At 34.7% G+C, this 17,556-nt stretch overlaps 3 protein-coding genes across 4 annotated transcripts; 2 read left to right on the forward strand and 1 right to left on the reverse strand.

Annotated features, from left to right (window-relative positions):
- Window positions 1–787: 787 nt before the first annotated feature.
- Window positions 788–11,005, forward strand: LOC111985771 (serine/threonine-protein kinase BSK7). 2 transcript variants are annotated; one of them, XM_065780644.1, is made up of 12 exons: window positions 788–1,139; window positions 1,352–1,460; window positions 1,875–1,980; window positions 2,065–2,285; window positions 2,738–2,873; window positions 3,898–4,031; window positions 4,136–4,241; window positions 6,493–6,578; window positions 8,200–8,388; window positions 8,791–8,940; window positions 9,653–9,739; window positions 10,217–11,005. In XM_065780644.1, exons 3-12 carry the CDS (start codon window positions 1,893–1,895, stop codon window positions 10,460–10,462), a joined length of 1,443 nt encoding a protein of 480 aa, XP_065636716.1. In that variant the 5' UTR covers window positions 788–1,139; window positions 1,352–1,460; window positions 1,875–1,892; the 3' UTR covers window positions 10,463–11,005. The 2 variants fall into 2 exon arrangements, with proteins under 2 accessions (XP_065636716.1, XP_023873185.1); XM_024017417.2 differs by having other exon boundaries at window positions 792–1,139; window positions 9,626–9,739.
- Window positions 4,398–5,769, forward strand: LOC136070557 (serine/threonine-protein kinase BSK3-like). Its single transcript, XM_065780645.1, has 3 exons — window positions 4,398–4,784; window positions 4,869–5,089; window positions 5,542–5,769. Exons 1-3 carry the CDS (start codon window positions 4,697–4,699, stop codon window positions 5,752–5,754), a joined length of 522 nt encoding a protein of 173 aa, XP_065636717.1. The 5' UTR covers window positions 4,398–4,696; the 3' UTR covers window positions 5,755–5,769.
- A 343-nt stretch (window positions 11,006–11,348) lies between the features above and the next one.
- Window positions 11,349–14,504, reverse strand: LOC111985755 (tubulin beta chain). The gene is made up of 3 exons (XM_024017403.2): window positions 13,923–14,504; window positions 13,021–13,290; window positions 11,349–12,288 (listed from the first exon to the last, which is right to left on the reverse strand). Exons 1-3 carry the CDS (start codon window positions 14,314–14,316, stop codon window positions 11,612–11,614), a joined length of 1,341 nt encoding a protein of 446 aa, XP_023873171.1. The 5' UTR covers window positions 14,317–14,504; the 3' UTR covers window positions 11,349–11,611.
- Between the last annotated feature and the right edge of the window lie 3,052 nt (window positions 14,505–17,556).

Consider the following 17,556-nt stretch of genomic DNA (forward strand, 5'->3'; position numbering starts at 1 on the left):
TTTTCACATCTTATCTTCATAGAAAAGGAATATTGTATACATCGATTACATAAAACAATAAATTACAATACACTGGATTCTTGTAATTCACTCATGAATTTTAATGCTTACTAACTGATAAAATTAATGTGTAAACGTAATTCTTTGTATCTGAAAAACATTAGAAACAAAGAAAATCTTTTAATTGATTTTTCTTACAAAACTATCAAGTAATAAATGTTGGGTATACTTTTAATCACACAAATTATTTAAATAGTCATATAATTTATTTAAATAATACAGTGAATAACATGATTAAAGTAAACATGAACCATGTAATATATAAGTATGTAACAAGTCAAAGAAAATTATAAATCACATGTAAAGATCAAATATATATTGATAGGAATGAACAAGATATTTTAAATCCTTTATGTTCGGATTTTGTTGATAAACTTTATTTAAAAATTTTAGAGGTAAGTTAACAATTTTGAGATTTAGATTAATGTCAGCCAAGTCCTAAACTTTTCAAAATTAAGCTAAATTGGTCCCTTAACGGTTACTCATATCCTCATTTTCATAATAATTACATACCAAATTGGTCAGTTTTAGAAAGTTTTGAACTTAACTAGAATTAACCCAAACCTCAAGATATTAACTGTATTTTACTCTAAAAACTTTGGTATTATAGTCTTACAGAAGTGGATAGTTGGATATTTGAGAATGGTATGGAAAATTGAAAAGGGAAAGAGTGATGTCGGTGGAAATAGGAAAAATGGAGTGCAGTACTAAAACTAAAAACACCCACAGTCACACTTATCATCACACGCACACGGCAAATCGCATACATAGTGAAAGAAAAAAGAATATTAATAATTATTAGGATGTTGTTGTTGTACTACAAGATACATGTCCAATCGGAATCTCAAAGCTTTCAAATTTCTCATTCACACAAAAAAACCCACCAAAGAAGCTCAAAGATCTCTTCGATTTAAACAAGACCCATTAACACTTTTTTTATAGTACTACATACTTACTTAGTAATATAATCACAAAATAGAAAGAAAAAAAAAAAAGAGAGAAAAAAAAAAAAAAAAAGACTTTGCTTTCTATGCCTTTTGACCGAAACGAGGACAAAGAATCACCTGGTTCACTCACAGGTTCTCAAAGCTTTAATCTTTTGTTTGTTTTTATTATGTTTTTTTTGGTTTTTTGGGTGGGTTTGGATTCATACTATTCAGTGCAATACTTTTCGTGCTTTTGTTTTTGTGATCCTTGATTTGATTAAAAGGTGCTCTTTGATTGGCTCTAGAACGCACGCTTTGTTTTTTGTTTTCTAATTACTGGGTTGGTGCGCTTGATGTGAATAAAGGAGCTCTTGGAGCTTTCACAGAGCTGGGTTTGAGCTGGAGGATTGGAATTCTGTGAAGCTTAAGTTCACACTAAAGTTGACTTTGAAGGCTTCAATAGCAGTTTAAAGGGTATGTTTTTCCTTTAGCTATAATGCTGAGTATTCAATCTATTGCTGCTTATTTTTTACTTGGATTTTCTGAGTTTTCACTATGAAGTTATGGTTTTTTTTTTTTTTTTTTTTTTGTTTGAGTTCCATGTTTTGGTTCTTATGGAAGCTCTAAATTGATTCTTGAGTCAAAATTTTGATGTGGGTATCGTGAAATGTCAAAGTTAACGTTAGTTGTTGTGAAAATGAGCTTTGTTTAGATTATGGATATATTGAGGTTTTACCATGTCATGGCAGATTCCAAGTATAAATTTGTTTGATGGGTCTTGTTCAGTGGAAGGAGCTAGTTGGGTTTATATGTCAAGTTGGATGGAGTCTTTTAGCTGTAGGAAACTTGTGTAATGTTTGAAGGCTCAAGACTTAATTGTGTTTGCAGTTAAATTCTGGAATTGGAATGGGCTGTGGGTGTTCCAAGTTCAAGTTCTCGGCGTGTTGTCTGCGGTCGGGACATGATGGACCAATGGTTGAGACCCACAGCATTGGTAAGTGGAAGTGTACATTTTTTGTTTAGTTACTTTTGTTGTGAGAGAGCAATTGCAGTGTGTGAGTTTGCTGTTTGTATGCAGAAAATGAGGAGAAGAATGAAGTTGGTGATTTGCCCACATTTCAGGAATACACAATAGATCAACTTAAAAATGCTACATCTGGGTTTGCAGTGGAGAATATAGTTTCTGAGCATGGTGAAAAGGCTCCAAATGTAGTCTATAAAGGGAAGCTTGAAAGTCAAATGCGTATTGCTGTCAAACGATTCAATAGATCAGCTTGGCCTGATGCCCGGCAATTTTTGGTACATAAATATGTTCCAATTGCCAAGGATTCTAATATCATGTTTTCTTGTTTCAAATTTTTGCTGTCCTAATCCACTTACACATTCACAAATTTCAACATGTTCTTTGTTGGCTATTTTATTTACTCAGTACACAAGAGGTTAGCTAGAATGATCTTGACCACGTTTTTTATAATGCTTTATCTAGTAATATGATGCATCAAGGTGTTTGTAATTTGTAGCAGCCTTTTTCCCTTTCTTTTAGTGGCTTGAAATACTTAAAGAATTAGAAAATTCATGCCTAAGTGACTTAACTAATCCAGTTTAAACTTTAATTTGTTGGATGCATATTATGTAAGCACAATCTTGACAAATACTTGTATTTGATTGGATGTACAAATTGCCACTGATGTATTATTTTTCTTTTTGTGGCAATAATTTAGCTCTTTAACTTTGAGCTTTTACTACTTCAGGAAGAAGCTAGGGCTGTTGGTCAGCTTCGGAACCATAGACTGGTAAATTTACTTGGTTGTTGCTGTGACGGTGATGAGAGGTTACTTGTTGCAGAATATATGCCTAATGATACATTAGCAAAGCACTTATTTCATTGTAAGTTTGTAAGCTTATCCTTGGTGTTGTTGCATGAGCACTACTCTATATCTAATTGTATGTTATCTATTAACTAAATCCACTCTCTAAGTTTAATCTTATAAAATGCAAAAAGCAGGTCCTTTAATGATTCCCTGCATGGACATGGCTTGCCTGAATTCTATAGAAATAATTAAATCAACTATAAATTAATAAATAATGCAACATGTGGGAAGGTTAATGGCCCTAGAAGCTAAAGTGAAAGTAACATCAAAGAAGTGCCCTCGAATAGATATTTCATCCTACCAGGCAACTACGCGCATATTAAGATAAATGACTCTTGTCTAGTTGTCTGCCATTGAACATATATCCTTTGTAATATCTACATTCTGAGTTGGTCTAAGTGATTTGGCCAATAAACCATAGGTTTGATGATGGGTTGTAGAAATCAAGTGGAAAGCCCTTTTTTTTTGGGGGGGGGGGGGTGGGGGGGAGGAAAGTTTTGGTGTTTTCCTATGACATTCCTGTAATTGTAAGACAGGCAGTTTCATAATTGCTGCCTAATGCCATCTTTTCCTTTTGTGACCTGTAACTTAAACGACATGTTACAGTAATAATCTTAACTATGTTTTGTATAAAGGAACTTAAGAGATAGGTAAAGAGATCTTTCCTGGAGTATTTCCCCAAAAGTACTGTTTCACTAAAAGAAGGGCAAATTACACTTTTTCCCCATAATCTTTCACCCTGACTATGCTTTAAGTGTAACATATACTAAATTGGGGGGTTGATCGTGCATTTCAATAGTTTAGGGGGTTAAGTGTAAGTAGAGGTGATAATGATAATTCAAGGTGGAAAACAGGAGAACTGTAATTTACCCCTAAAGTAAATTATGAAGCTTTTTTTTTTTCAAGAGTGGTATGGTGAAATCTGATTATGCTTCTATGCTGTATGCAATTTTCTTTCTAGTTTGCTTTTGTTTCAGTTGGATCATCACAGGAGGTGAATTGTTTGGAACTTACTTTTAATATTTAATTGCATGACTCAGGGGAAGCACAACCTATGAAATGGGTGATGCGATTAAGGGTGGCTTTACATCTTGCACAAGCTTTAGAATATTGCACCAGCAAAGGACGAGCTCTGTATCATGATCTGAATGCTTATAGAGTTGTTTTTGATGATGTTAGCATCTTCTTATCTTATAACTCACAATCCCCCTTTTTCTTTTCAAAAATTTTTAACCTGGGAATCGATTTGTCATTTTCATTATTTATATTATTTCTTAGGATGGCAACCCAAGACTTTCATGCTTTGGTTTGATGAAAAACAGTAGAGATGGGAAAAGTTACAGTACCAACCTGGCATTTACTCCTCCTGAGTATTTAAGGACAGGTACTTACCCTCCCAAACGAGATGCATGTAAATTTGATGATATATTTTTTTCTTTCATAGTTTAGCTTTATAAGATATCTGTAGCTTGATTATTAACCTGAGTTACCAACTTGATTGGGTTTTGAATTTCTATTTAAGTTATTAANGTTTTTGTTTGAAGCTTATGGAAGCTCTAAATTGATTCTTGAGTCAAAATTTTGATGTGGGTATCGTGAAATGTCAAAGTTAACGTTAGTTGTTGTGAAAATGAGCTTTGTTTAGATTATGGATATATTGAGGTTTTACCATGTCATGGCAGATTCCAAGTATAAATTTGTTTGATGGGTCTTGTTCAGTGGAAGGAGCTAGTTGGGTTTATATGTCAAGTTGGATGGAGTCTTTTAGCTGTAGGAAACTTGTGTAATGTTTGAAGGCTCAAGACTTAATTGTGTTTGCAGTTAAATTCTGGAATTGGAATGGGCTGTGGGTGTTCCAAGTTCAAGTTCTCGGCGTGTTGTCTGCGGTCGGGACATGATGGACCAATGGTTGAGACCCACAGCATTGGTAAGTGGAAGTGTACATTTTTTGTTTAGTTACTTTTGTTGTGAGAGAGCAATTGCAGTGTGTGAGTTTGCTGTTTGTATGCAGAAAATGAGGAGAAGAATGAAGTTGGTGATTTGCCCACATTTCAGGAATACACAATAGATCAACTTAAAAATGCTACATCTGGGTTTGCAGTGGAGAATATAGTTTCTGAGCATGGTGAAAAGGCTCCAAATGTAGTCTATAAAGGGAAGCTTGAAAGTCAAATGCGTATTGCTGTCAAACGATTCAATAGATCAGCTTGGCCTGATGCCCGGCAATTTTTGGTACATAAATATGTTCCAATTGCCAAGGATTCTAATATCATGTTTTCTTGTTTCAAATTTTTGCTGTCCTAATCCACTTACACATTCACAAATTTCAACATGTTCTTTGTTGGCTATTTTATTTACTCAGTACACAAGAGGTTAGCTAGAATGATCTTGACCACGTTTTTTATAATGCTTTATCTAGTAATATGATGCATCAAGGTGTTTGTAATTTGTAGCAGCCTTTTTCCCTTTCTTTTAGTGGCTTGAAATACTTAAAGAATTAGAAAATTCATGCCTAAGTGACTTAACTAATCCAGTTTAAACTTTAATTTGTTGGATGCATATTATGTAAGCACAATCTTGACAAATACTTGTATTTGATTGGATGTACAAATTGCCACTGATGTATTATTTTTCTTTTTGTGGCAATAATTTAGCTCTTTAACTTTGAGCTTTTACTACTTCAGGAAGAAGCTAGGGCTGTTGGTCAGCTTCGGAACCATAGACTGGTAAATTTACTTGGTTGTTGCTGTGACGGTGATGAGAGGTTACTTGTTGCAGAATATATGCCTAATGATACATTAGCAAAGCACTTATTTCATTGTAAGTTTGTAAGCTTATCCTTGGTGTTGTTGCATGAGCACTACTCTATATCTAATTGTATGTTATCTATTAACTAAATCCACTCTCTAAGTTTAATCTTATAAAATGCAAAAAGCAGGTCCTTTAATGATTCCCTGCATGGACATGGCTTGCCTGAATTCTATAGAAATAATTAAATCAACTATAAATTAATAAATAATGCAACATGTGGGAAGGTTAATGGCCCTAGAAGCTAAAGTGAAGTTTTGAATTTCTATTTAAGTTATTAATAACACACACACACACACACAAATGCACACAAACTGAGAGAGAGAGAGAGAGAGAGAGAGAGAGAGAGAGAGAGAGAGAGAGAGGGAGATGGGAAAAGTTACAGTACCAACCTGGCATTTACTCCTCCTGAGTATTTAAGGACAGGTACTTACCCTCCCAAACAAGATGTATGTAAACATGATTTTTTTTTTTTTTTTTTCCTTTCATAGTTTAGCTTTATAGGATATCTATAGCTTGATTATAAACCTGTGTTACCAACTTGATGGGGTTTTGAATTTCTATTTAAGTTAATAATACACACACACACACACAAACGCACACAAACTCAGAGGGAGAGAGAGGATGTTCATTCATGCATACACAACTGTCCTATGGCCAAAGGTGAAGGCACTTGGTCTCTTCCTATTGTTTTTCTTTATATGCAATTGGTACGTTATTCGTTGAATCCACTCTCTTTATATACTTTCATTCAATATTCTTGTAGATTTCATGATCATTATTTCTCTTAAGTTTATGTTAATTCATACGTCTCACCTGTTCTGTAGGAAGAGTTACACCTGAAAGTGTAATGTACAGCTTTGGCACCCTTTTGCTTGATCTTCTCAGTGGAAAACATATACCTCCAAGTCATGTAAGTCTTCTTTAGACGTGTATGTTTGGTAAAAAAGTCAGCACATTATGATAGTTGTTTCTTGCGTACTTCTTTTATCGACATTCCGTGTCATTTACTTTATGCTTGAGAGAGAGTGAGGCTCTCTACAAGAAAAAAAATTAGTACAGTTGGTACGTTCTTGCAAATAGGGACTTCTTAAATTATACATGCCACATTGGGGATAATTTGTTAGAGATTTATCAAAGAAAAACTTTTTTTTTTTTTTTTGGTATTGTATAAGATTTTTAGTGCAAATCTTTTGGTACAAAAACAAGTTTTTGTGTGTGTATTCTGAATAGCTGAATGGAATACACTTTTGATGACTGGAATGATATTTCAGCTGGTTGAAATCTAGATGATCTGAAGAAATGCCTTAACCCATCTTGTGTCTGAATCATTGCACTTGAGAATCTATCCAAAAAGTGAATTACATTATAAGACGTTACGTCATTTCAATAGGAAATTTTTTTAAGGGGTTATGAATAATAAAATGCCGAAAATATTTAAATCCAGGAATTGAGTTCCAAAACTGGGTGCAATAATGAGAAATATTGTATCTGGCTTTTGGAGGTTGATTTTTAGCTTGTTACCTCCAGATGGTTGCAAGTTTTTGGAAGTTGATGTTTTGTCACTGTGAGCTAGATCATCTGTTTCTTTTGCTGGAATTAAATCTTCTGATCGGGGATGCAGTGGCATATATATATATATTTGATAGATAACGAAAATTTTATTAATAAAAAAAGCCAACCCGAGTACATTGGGGATGTACTGTGGGGGCAAAAATCAAGAACCAAAATTACAATGATCAAGCAAAACAGGAATGGAAAAACAAGAAAATGCGACAGAGCCACACTCCAATCAAGGAGAGTATGTAAGAAAAAGGACTTAATCTCTAGCAAAGACCGTTCGCATCCCTCAAAACATCTAGCATTCCTTTCACTCCAAATACACCACATTAAACAATGTGACACAAGTCTCCAAAAAACTCTATTGTGATGTATTATTCTGTTTATTTTAACTAAAAAATGTTGTATGTGGGTGCACATGAGAAGTAAAATTGGATGGAAAGAAATTGGGAACTGTATAAATAATGAGTTATATTGGAGATATACACTGTTGAGAGTACACCATGGAACAGATGCATACTCTTTGTGAGCCCTAGTCAATAATCCAGGCATCAATTACACCTGTTTTTGGTTTACATCTGTTTTGGATACTTATTAGATTACTTGACTTTGGTTGTCATGTCTAATAGGGGTGCTAATGAAGCACCATTACGTCCTTTACCTTGAAATTTGGAAAATACCTCTAGGGTATGCTGATTTTTTGGTGGGTTACCCCCTTTTTTCTCTCTCCTTCACTTCCTACTTCTCTTTGACATTTTCTATACCTAGCAATTAATAACATTTCTTCCGTGAAAATGAGACTGGTAGTTCATGGAATGTTGTTTCTCCTATATGCTGCTTGGTGATCTCCTAAGAAGGTGGAGAGTATAAGAATTCCATTCTTTGGAACCTTTATGGTCATTCTCTGCTTTTCATTTGAGCATATAATGCTGAATTTCATGTAATTGCACATCTAATGTTGCATAACGTTGCAGGCACTTGACCTAATACGGGACAGGAATATTCAGATGCTTACTGATTCTTGTTTGGAAGGCCAATTCTCAAATGACGAAGGGACAGAATTAGTACGTTTAGCTTCACGATGTTTACAGTATGAGCCCCGAGAGCGTCCAAATCCAAAGTCTTTAGTTGCTGCTTTGATTCCTCTTCAAAAGGACATTGAGGTTGGTTGTCTTTTGTTTTTTAGAGGTTGCACATGTTGTTCAGAAATTGTTAACATTTCTAATTGCCTTTCTGTCAAATTTTGTAGCCTTTTAAAGCCTGTTTTGGACCCCTTAAGAACTTAGAAAATTTGAAAATGCAGCCATTTGGATAAAAAGGCTTTCTGATTAGGCTTAGGGGCATTAATCAATTTGTCATGCCTTCTGCTTGTGGAGTGTATGTTAAGTGGTTATTTGGTTTTTTGGGAGGTCTCTAATCACATGGCAGAGGAGCTGCGCATCTCTCTTTCTCTCTTCCCATTTATTTTTTGTTGAAAGTTAATGATACTTTTTCATTAAGATGAATGAACTTTTTACTTATCAAAAAGAAATTAAGTTGAATGGACTTTTTGATTTGTTTTGCAGGTCCCTTCTCATGTATTGATGGGTATAGCACATGGTGAAGCTTTGCCTCTAACTCCACTTGGTGAGGCTTGCTTAAGAATGGATTTGACTGCCATACATGAGATCTTAGAAAAGATTGGATATAAAGACGATGAGGGTGCTGCAACTGAGGTTTGTTTCTTGTTAATCAGACTTAAAAGGATTGCTCAACGATCTGTATGAGTCATTTGGGCTATTCCATAATCAGCATTACAGATTTTTGTTCTTGGGCTTGTGTTAATACTGGGCAAAATCTTTTACTATCTGATTCAGATGTTTCTCTCTACTATATCATTTTTTTTTTTTTACAACTTATGATCCTAATACAAAATTTTTGGCTTTAGGCTTTATCTTTCTTATTTGACCATCCATATTTTGGTCACTCAATCACAATCTTCTTGTTACAATATTACCAGAGAGGGTGGTCAAGTTGGGACTGAATAGTCACATCATTAAATGGCAGATAATCAATAGTGAGCTATGTATAGAGGTTCTTTGCTTTGTTCCCTTGTATGATTGTTTTTATGGCAAGTGCATGCTTGATTAGTTGCAACTTACAAATTGAGCATTAGTCCATGTGCATTTGTTTGTTGAATCTAACCAATCATACATTCTCTGTCAACTACTTGTAGATGTAAGTAAAACTCTGTTGAATTTCTCTATTCATTCTGCTCTGTTGAATTTCTCTATAAATTCTGCAGCTGCATTGTGCTTCTTACATGCATATCATTGTAAACTTTTATTTTGCCACCCTGTTTTGCTTGGTTAGTCTATGATCTGCTTATTATTATTGTTATTATTTTTCTTTCTGATGCAGCTTTCATTCCAAATGTGGACCAACCAGATGCAGGAAACATTGAACTCAAAGAAAAAGGGTGATGTTGCTTTCCGGCATAAAGATCTCAGAGCTGCAATTGAGTGCTACACCCAGGTCAAAATGATTAATTGCCATTTTTTTTATAGGGATTAATTGCCATTTTGAATTACTTAGGATTCCTAATAGATGTCTACAATTGGCAATCTTATTTCTTGCATATCAAAATTGTATCAGTGTATCCTTAGGGTGTAAACAATATCAAATTTTTTTTGCTCTTTGTGAATTACCATAAACAGAAGCAGACGAAGAATAAAAAGAGTAACTTCCAACATCCCTTATCTTTTGAACGGTAGTAGAAAAAAGATTATTGTGTCCAAAAAAATTTGAGAATACACTGTTTGAATGGAAATCATAATGTTGGGTCTCTTTTTGTTTGAGTGCTGATATGTTTTCTGGGCCAATCTGAAGTTTTACCCCTAAAATGTTTGACAGATTATATGATGCTTAACCAATGAGGCCTCTGCAATTCTTAGCATAATCATGGGAGAATTTCTGGCATTTTTGCTGACAGTTTGTTTATTTAATTTGCAGTTCATTGATGTTGGAACCATGGTTTCCCCCACAGTTTTTGCACGCCGTAGCCTATGTTTTCTTATGAGTGATATGCCACAGGAAGCCCTTAATGATGCAGCACAAGCACAAGTAATAACCCCTATCTGGCATATTGCTTTCTATTTACAAGCTGCTGCTCTTTTTGCTCTGGGAAGGGAGAATGAAGCACAAGTAGCTCTCAAAGAGGGTTTTGGACTTGAAAATAAAAGGCATGCAGCTTCTTGACATTTATGAAGGCTGCATTTGTTTCTGTTGAATTGCTCTTTTCCTGAAGAAGAGCATCATAGAACAGACACATGCATCTCACTTTCTGGACAAAATGATCAAAGATTTTAACACCCTGATGCAGATATTAAAGTGAAAATGGAGAAATGGTGCCAATCAAATTATGTGCATGTCTGGTTCGTTGTTGTCATCTCGAAGCATTCTTTTGCAACATTATTGGATCGATTGGTTTAGTGAGTTTGCTGGGGGTATAGGGGATACCTCCCTGATTATGTAATCACAAGCCTGCCTCATATGCTCTTTACTGATTTTTCAAATACAACAATCATGGGCAATAATTGAGATGCTATGGAATGATTTATATGTTTGTAAAGGATCCAACTCTTATTTTTAAGTTGAAATCAAAGGGTGAATAGAAGATCTTGGCATGCTTGTAATTTATGTACAGTGCAGTTGGTTATGGCTGCTTATGTTGACTGATAATTCTGTTTTTGTATTCTATTACTTGTTTCTTTTTAATAAAATTTATTACTTTATGGTGAAGTTGATGTTTAAATTAATCAGTTTGTTTTGCATTTTGGTCATGTAGATCGAAGAAGTTTGTGTACCTTATTAGTAGGCTACCCAGTTCTTTGTTGAACAAAAAGGGTAAGAGGCGGTAGACCTGTCGTGGTAATCTTACTTGGCCATAACCATAGTAGCCCCATTGAGGAATCAATGTCTTAAGGGATTTATATAGGCTCAAGTCGAGGAGGAAAACTCAAGTGAGGGATTTGCATGTGCACGTTAGTTCTTAAGTTCTCTTTCTATCTATGCCTTTTTCTAATTAAATTTTATGGTTAGAAACAAACAAAAAACAAATTGAAGCATGTCAAATAACGAGTCATTGAAAAATTTGATATATATACAAAACTCGTACTCACAGTTACATAATTATTTTTTCCCCTTTTGTCTCTTCACAATTACATAACTTATGATACTCACAAATTCACAACATCAATAAACAGAAGCTCATCTCACCAAAGCATGAGCCCTTATTCACAACCAAATAGTCACAAACGCAAACATGCTTAAACAAAACACATTCCTGTGCAGGTCATTACTCATGAGAATACCCAAAAGAACCAAAAAAAAAAAAACACATGCCCCTTAGTTCTCCACTCCCTCTTCATCATACTCCTCTTCACCCTCCTCCTCCGCAGCAGCTGCATCTTGGTATTGCTGATACTCCGACACCAAATCATTCATATTACTTTCAGCCTCTGTGAACTCCATCTCATCCATTCCTTCCCCAGTGTACCAATGCAAAAATGCCTTTCTTCTAAACATGACCGTGAATTGCTCAGAAACACGCCTAAACATTTCTTGAATGGATGTGGAATTCCCCATGAATGTGGAAGACATTGATAACCCAGTTGGTGGAATGTCACAAACACTTGATTTAACATTATTAGGAATCCACTCAACAAAGTAGGAGGAGTTCTTGTTTTGTACATTTATCATTTGTTCATCAACTTCCTTAGTGCTCATTTTGCCGCGGAACATAGCTGAGGCAGTTAGGTACCTTCCGTGGCGTGGATCAGCGGCACACATCATGTTTTTGGCATCCCACATTTGTTGAGTAAGCTCAGGGATGGTTAGTGCACGGTATTGTTGGGAGCCACGGGCGGTTAAGGGTGCAAAACCAACCATAAAGAAGTGGAGACGTGGGAAGGGGATCAAATTCACGGCCAGTTTGCGTAGATCAGAGTTGAGTTGGCCAGGGAAGCGGAGGCAACATGTTACTCCACTCATGGTTGTTGAAATCAAATGGTTGAGATCACCAACTATGGCACAAATATGCAAATAGTAGAGAAATATTATTAGGGAAGTACTAAGGTTTCTTAGACATGCACATATTAGAGGACCAACAGTGACGCACATCATTTGTCTAATCATTGAGGGCATGTTTTGATGCTTCATGACAATTGAGAGGCATTATTGGTTTCCACGTAGCCTTAAGGGTAAAACTTAATAAATTTCTTCAGATGTTGTACTTCAGGTTTTTTTATTGAATTCAATCATGTAGTTACATTGACCAATGAATCACATGGTTGAATTTAATTATCATTAAAAGATAATATTGTTTCTATCATATTGGTTAATAAAGCTATATAGTTGATTTCAACTAGAGAATCCAAGTTATAAATATCTATAAATCTGTAAAGTTTTGCTCATTGCCCATTGCCCTTTTATAGGCAAGAGTAAGAAACAAGTTCTCTAAAACCCCATTTCATAGGGATGATTTTGTAAGCAAAATGACATATATTTAAATAAAATGATTAAATTTTACGCTGATTGTTAACCTATTGCAACCCTTCTCCTTTTTTTGGACTTAGAATGACTGAACAAAATATATGACGCTAAATATTGACATAAATGGAGTTAAAATGGCATATATACTATTCTATTTTTAGCAATTCAATTTTTTGAAGAACTTCAAATGCCCCTAAATATTCATAGGCTACTCATTATAGAGTGCATAAAATTGTGCATGGGAATAGAAAGTTTCAACTTACAGCTTGGATTTGTGAGCTTGAGGGTTCGGAAACAAATATCATAAAGCGCTTCATTGTCAAGTACCATGCACTCATCAGCATTTTCAACTAGCTGGTGCACAGAGAGAGTAGCATTGTAAGGCTCAACCACAGTGTCAGAAACCTTAGGGGAGGGGAACACTGAAAAAGTCAACATCATCCTATCAGGGTATTCTTCCCTGATCTTTGATATCAGTAGTGTCCCCATCCCAGACCCGGTCCCACCTCCCAGTGAATGGCAAATCTGGAAACCTGTCACATACACACACACAAACACAATCCATGAAAATTATAATTTCTAAGTCTATATCTTTATCAAGGCTGGCTCAACAAGATTTGAAAGGTGATGACTTTAAGTGAAACATTTTGTGTATTTATACTTCAATTATTTAATATTTTTTATGGGAAGATCGATAGATTTTGTTTTGGGAAAATGATGAAAGACTTTTCTAAATGGGATAGAGAGAAAAATGCATATAAATTTCTTAATTATTTTTAGCTAGAAAATATCTTTTTCAAAATAAAAAGTATATAGGTATGATTTATATCTTATTTTAGGTTGTTATATAGGTATAGCATTATAGTATAGGAGTACGATTAGGGGGCCTTTATTTTTGAAGGCCTCAGCAATTGCCTAAATTGCCAAGGGCTTGAGTCAGCACTGATCTTTATAAGTTAGTACATCTAATATTTTGGACCTAAATGTGCCATTTGTGCATGAAGAAAAAAATGTTACATATTTGTTTGTATGACACAGTCCAATACCACTAGGTTGGATGTATCATGTATGTTAAATTTGTGCCCTTGCATCTAACAAAGAGTGTATCATCAAGATGTGCGTATATATATTGACCTATAAATGAAGAAATGACAACATGCAATACCTTGTAAGCAATCACAATTCTCAGTCTCTTTACGAACAACATCAAGAACAGAATCGATCAATTCAGCTCCCTCAGTATAATGCCCTTTAGCCCAATTATTACCAGCCCCATTTTGGCCAAAAACAAAATTATCAGGCCTAAATAATTTCCCATATGGACCAGTACGCAAGCTATCCATGGTCCCTGGCTCAAGGTCCATTAACACAGCTCTAGGTACATAGCGACCGCCGCTTGCTTCGTTGTAGTAAACATTCACTCTTTCAATTTGAAGGTGGGAATCACCAACATATCTTCCTGTGGCATCAATGCCATGTTCATTACACATAACTTCCCAGAATTTGCTACCAATTTGGTTGCCACATTGCCCAGCTTGTATGTGCAGAATTTCTCTCATTTTTTTTTCTTTTAAAATATGAATAAGTGAACTTATATGAAATGGCAAATGGGTTTTTCTTGATCAAGATTTTTGAATAGCAAGCCAAAGAAGTAGAGAGAAATATATAGAGAACTTAAGAGCAGGTGAATAAGTGAGGAGGAAATGAATGATGGTGGCCTTTTGTAGGTGCTAGAGAGATAGAATTTGAAGGTGGAGACCTTGATATTTACCTGTCTTTCTCACAAAGAAAATATAAATATTTTTTAAAAATAATAATAGTATAAGGTTTCAATTAATAATTTCATGTGGGTTTGTTTGGAGGATGCCATGTCAAACTCCAACAAGAGGTGTGAGCTGGATATGGAAGGTGACAACAAGATGCTTGCTATTCCCTATGGCCTTATTCCAGCTGAAAATTACCAACCCATCCTCTTAATTGATTTCCCATCTGTCACTAGGTTTTCCATATATGCTTAATGCCTAACTTATTCATGGATTTACTTATCCACAATGATTAGACATCATATTAACTTTTTAATCAAGTGAGGAAGTACCCATTTAAAAAGCTTTAGTTGAAGTTATTTGCAGACCGACAACACTTCAATCAATATCATCTACTTGATCGATGTTGCTCCGATTGGCGAGATATTTTCAACAATGCATACAAATATGACATCAAAAAAATTGGATCTATAAAGCATTCCCATCCACTTATTATGCAAAAGCCAAAAAAAAAAAATAAATAAATAAAAACTTTTTTTTTAAGAAAACCACTTATCGATTTTACATAACTAGTTTTATAACAAGTTTTATAACACACCATACATTTCATTTTTTATTTTACAATACGTCACATTAAAATAGTCTTACTTTAATTTTACTGTGGGAGAGAGAGGAGAGAATTAAAAACATTTACACAATGCTATGTATAATTGTATATTTACATAACATTTGCATTCATTCATTGGACACTGGCTTTTTTTTTTTTTTTTTTTTTTTTTTTTTGTGAATAGTATAATGTACTTTACATTTTGATGGGTTATACATTACCCCAATGGGAATGCTTAGATGCTGGTTTGATCCTTTCTTTTTCAAAAAATTATTATGCTTTTTCCTATTGTGGATATGGTGAACAACCTACGAAAAAAAATATGATGACCGAACGACCAGTTACCACAATTACAAATCTTAATTTTATAGGGAAACAACAACATAAGGGGTCTCTTTCTAAACTCTAGCACCAGCATGAAGGCAAATTATGATTCAAAAATCTGTTGGCATTAATAACACTTGTAATTTAAGATAAACTTAAAAATAGATTTTATACCAAACTATTGCTGAATCAAATTTGACTTCATGATCATGAGCTAGAACATTCAATGTTCATATGCTAAGTAATTATATATCTGATTCTCAACCCTTTGCACTTGCTATAGGAATAACATACAAATGTTCATATTTGAACAGAAACGAAACAAAGGAAAATGCTAGTCATTATCAATTTTACTACAAAAAAGTTTACAAATTGACATGCAATAATGTGATCGGTGTCTCATCAATTTGTAAGGTTTACACAATAGAATTTGTAGTACTCACGTAGCATCACTCTAAAACTAAAGCTTAATCCCGTGAAGATGATCAACAGAACATTTAGTAATAAACATTAAGAGGGGTGAACTTAGTCAATCAAGTGGAGTTAGATAAAGTACTATAATACAGCACAAAAGTCATTATTTTAAGATTCTATATGTGATTTAGGGATCAAATTAGGTACGTCTTTGTAATATCTAATAAAGTGAGGACCAGGTGAGAAAAAGAGGTATGAAGCCTCAATTATGTGAGGCGTGAGAGTTCCCTGACAATCCGCCTCCAAAAATGACTTGTTTCAGGCCCTTTCCAACACTTTACAAGGACCAGTTGGCTACTTGTGTTGGAATCCAATGTTGCACTCCAATACAAGTAACATAGAAATAGGAAGATAAGAACCATGTCAACTAATTTATACATCCAAAAAAAACAAAAAGGATAAAGAATATTATAAAAACATCTGACTACCTTTTCTTCTTCTTTCATTATTATTATTTTTCCACTGTATACCTAACTAATTATCATTCTTAAATAAACAGTAGCTAAGTGATGGAGAACTTGCTGTTAGAGTAGTGTTTTCAAGTGGACACTCAAGAATGGTATGATAACAAATGCTAGGTAGGCTGTCCATATCTACATTATCACCAAATTATGCTTGGGGGATGTTTCCTCCATAGCAACATCATACCTATCACTCCAGTAAGATGAATTTGACACAGCCCTTGTTCATTATGAGCTCCTAGAATTTAAAACAGCACCTTTATGGTAGGTGGTACTATAAAGGAGATCATGGTCTATGACTTACTTTTAACCCACAAGAAGAGAGATTTGAGAGCTTCTCCTAATTGTGTAGGATAATGTCATTCTTTAATTTCACAACAAAGCGCAAGACCACACATAATTTGGTAGTTTGATACACATAGGTATTGACCTTTTCATTGTTTCTTAATTCATTCATTTTTCTGATATATGAGGAAATTAAGGGGAAAAAAAAAAGGAGCAGGATGTATTTTCATCTTTCAAATACAACCCTGTAACATATGGTTGTAAAAGAATTACAGGGAATCGTTGGCAGGAACAGGAAGCACATGGCACATGTTGGCAGCCACATGGCTTATTGACAGCCAAGACATGCAATGAGAATTAAGAGGTCAATAATACAAGCATAAACCTAAAGAGTTGGATAAAACAAATTTGCGGTACTTGGGACTAGTCACCAGAATTTACAGAAACTGGAGTGTGCAAAGAGTGATATCCCACTTAATTCACCTACCAATCACAACTTGCCACCGCAGCAAGTTGTTAAAAATGTGTAAAGTAGGTTGGGTACATAGATTTACTCTTGTTGGAAATTTGCTGCCAAGGACCAGACCTAGGGTCCCATTGCCACGAGGTTAATTGTATGGAACCTATGTTGCTATTCTTGCAAATTGTTGGGGCCACTCCCAAGTAATTCCTCATTAGAGCATCCACAACAGCTGTGGCATAATTTATGCTATTTTGCCATACCAAAGACCTACTTTATTATTTTATCACATCATTTTACATCATCCCATATATCAGATGTTTTATCATTCAATTCTATACATTAAAATAATATTTACTACACATTAAAATAATATATTATCTCCTCTCTATCATCACCATCAACAACAACCCACACCCGCAGAT

The sequence above is a fragment of the Quercus suber genome, unplaced genomic scaffold (genome assembly GCF_002906115.3).
Source record: "Quercus suber isolate HL8 unplaced genomic scaffold, Cork oak 2.0 scaffold_242, whole genome shotgun sequence".
In the NCBI taxonomy this organism is placed as follows: Eukaryota; Viridiplantae; Streptophyta; class Magnoliopsida; order Fagales; family Fagaceae; genus Quercus; species Quercus suber.

Coding starts and splice junctions, on each gene's coding strand:
- LOC111985771 (XM_024017417.2), top strand. CDS start 1,893: ATGGGCTGTGGGTGTTCCAAGTTCAAGTTCTCGGCGTGTTGTCTGCGG. Junction 1,981..2,064: donor GGTTGAGACCCACAGCATTG/GTAAGTGGAAGT, acceptor GTTTGTATGCAG/AAAATGAGGAGAAGAATGAA. Junction 2,286..2,737: donor CTGATGCCCGGCAATTTTTG/GTACATAAATAT, acceptor TTACTACTTCAG/GAAGAAGCTAGGGCTGTTGG.
- LOC136070557 (XM_065780645.1), top strand. CDS start 4,697: ATGGGCTGTGGGTGTTCCAAGTTCAAGTTCTCGGCGTGTTGTCTGCGG. Junction 4,785..4,868: donor GGTTGAGACCCACAGCATTG/GTAAGTGGAAGT, acceptor GTTTGTATGCAG/AAAATGAGGAGAAGAATGAA. Junction 5,090..5,541: donor CTGATGCCCGGCAATTTTTG/GTACATAAATAT, acceptor TTACTACTTCAG/GAAGAAGCTAGGGCTGTTGG.
- LOC111985755 (XM_024017403.2), bottom strand. CDS start 14,316: ATGAGAGAAATTCTGCACATACAAGCTGGGCAATGTGGCAACCAAATT. Junction 13,291..13,922: donor GAATTGTGATTGCTTACAAG/GTATTGCATGTT, acceptor TGTATGTGACAG/GTTTCCAGATTTGCCATTCA. Junction 12,289..13,020: donor CAAGCTCACAAATCCAAGCT/GTAAGTTGAAAC, acceptor TTTGTGCCATAG/TTGGTGATCTCAACCATTTG.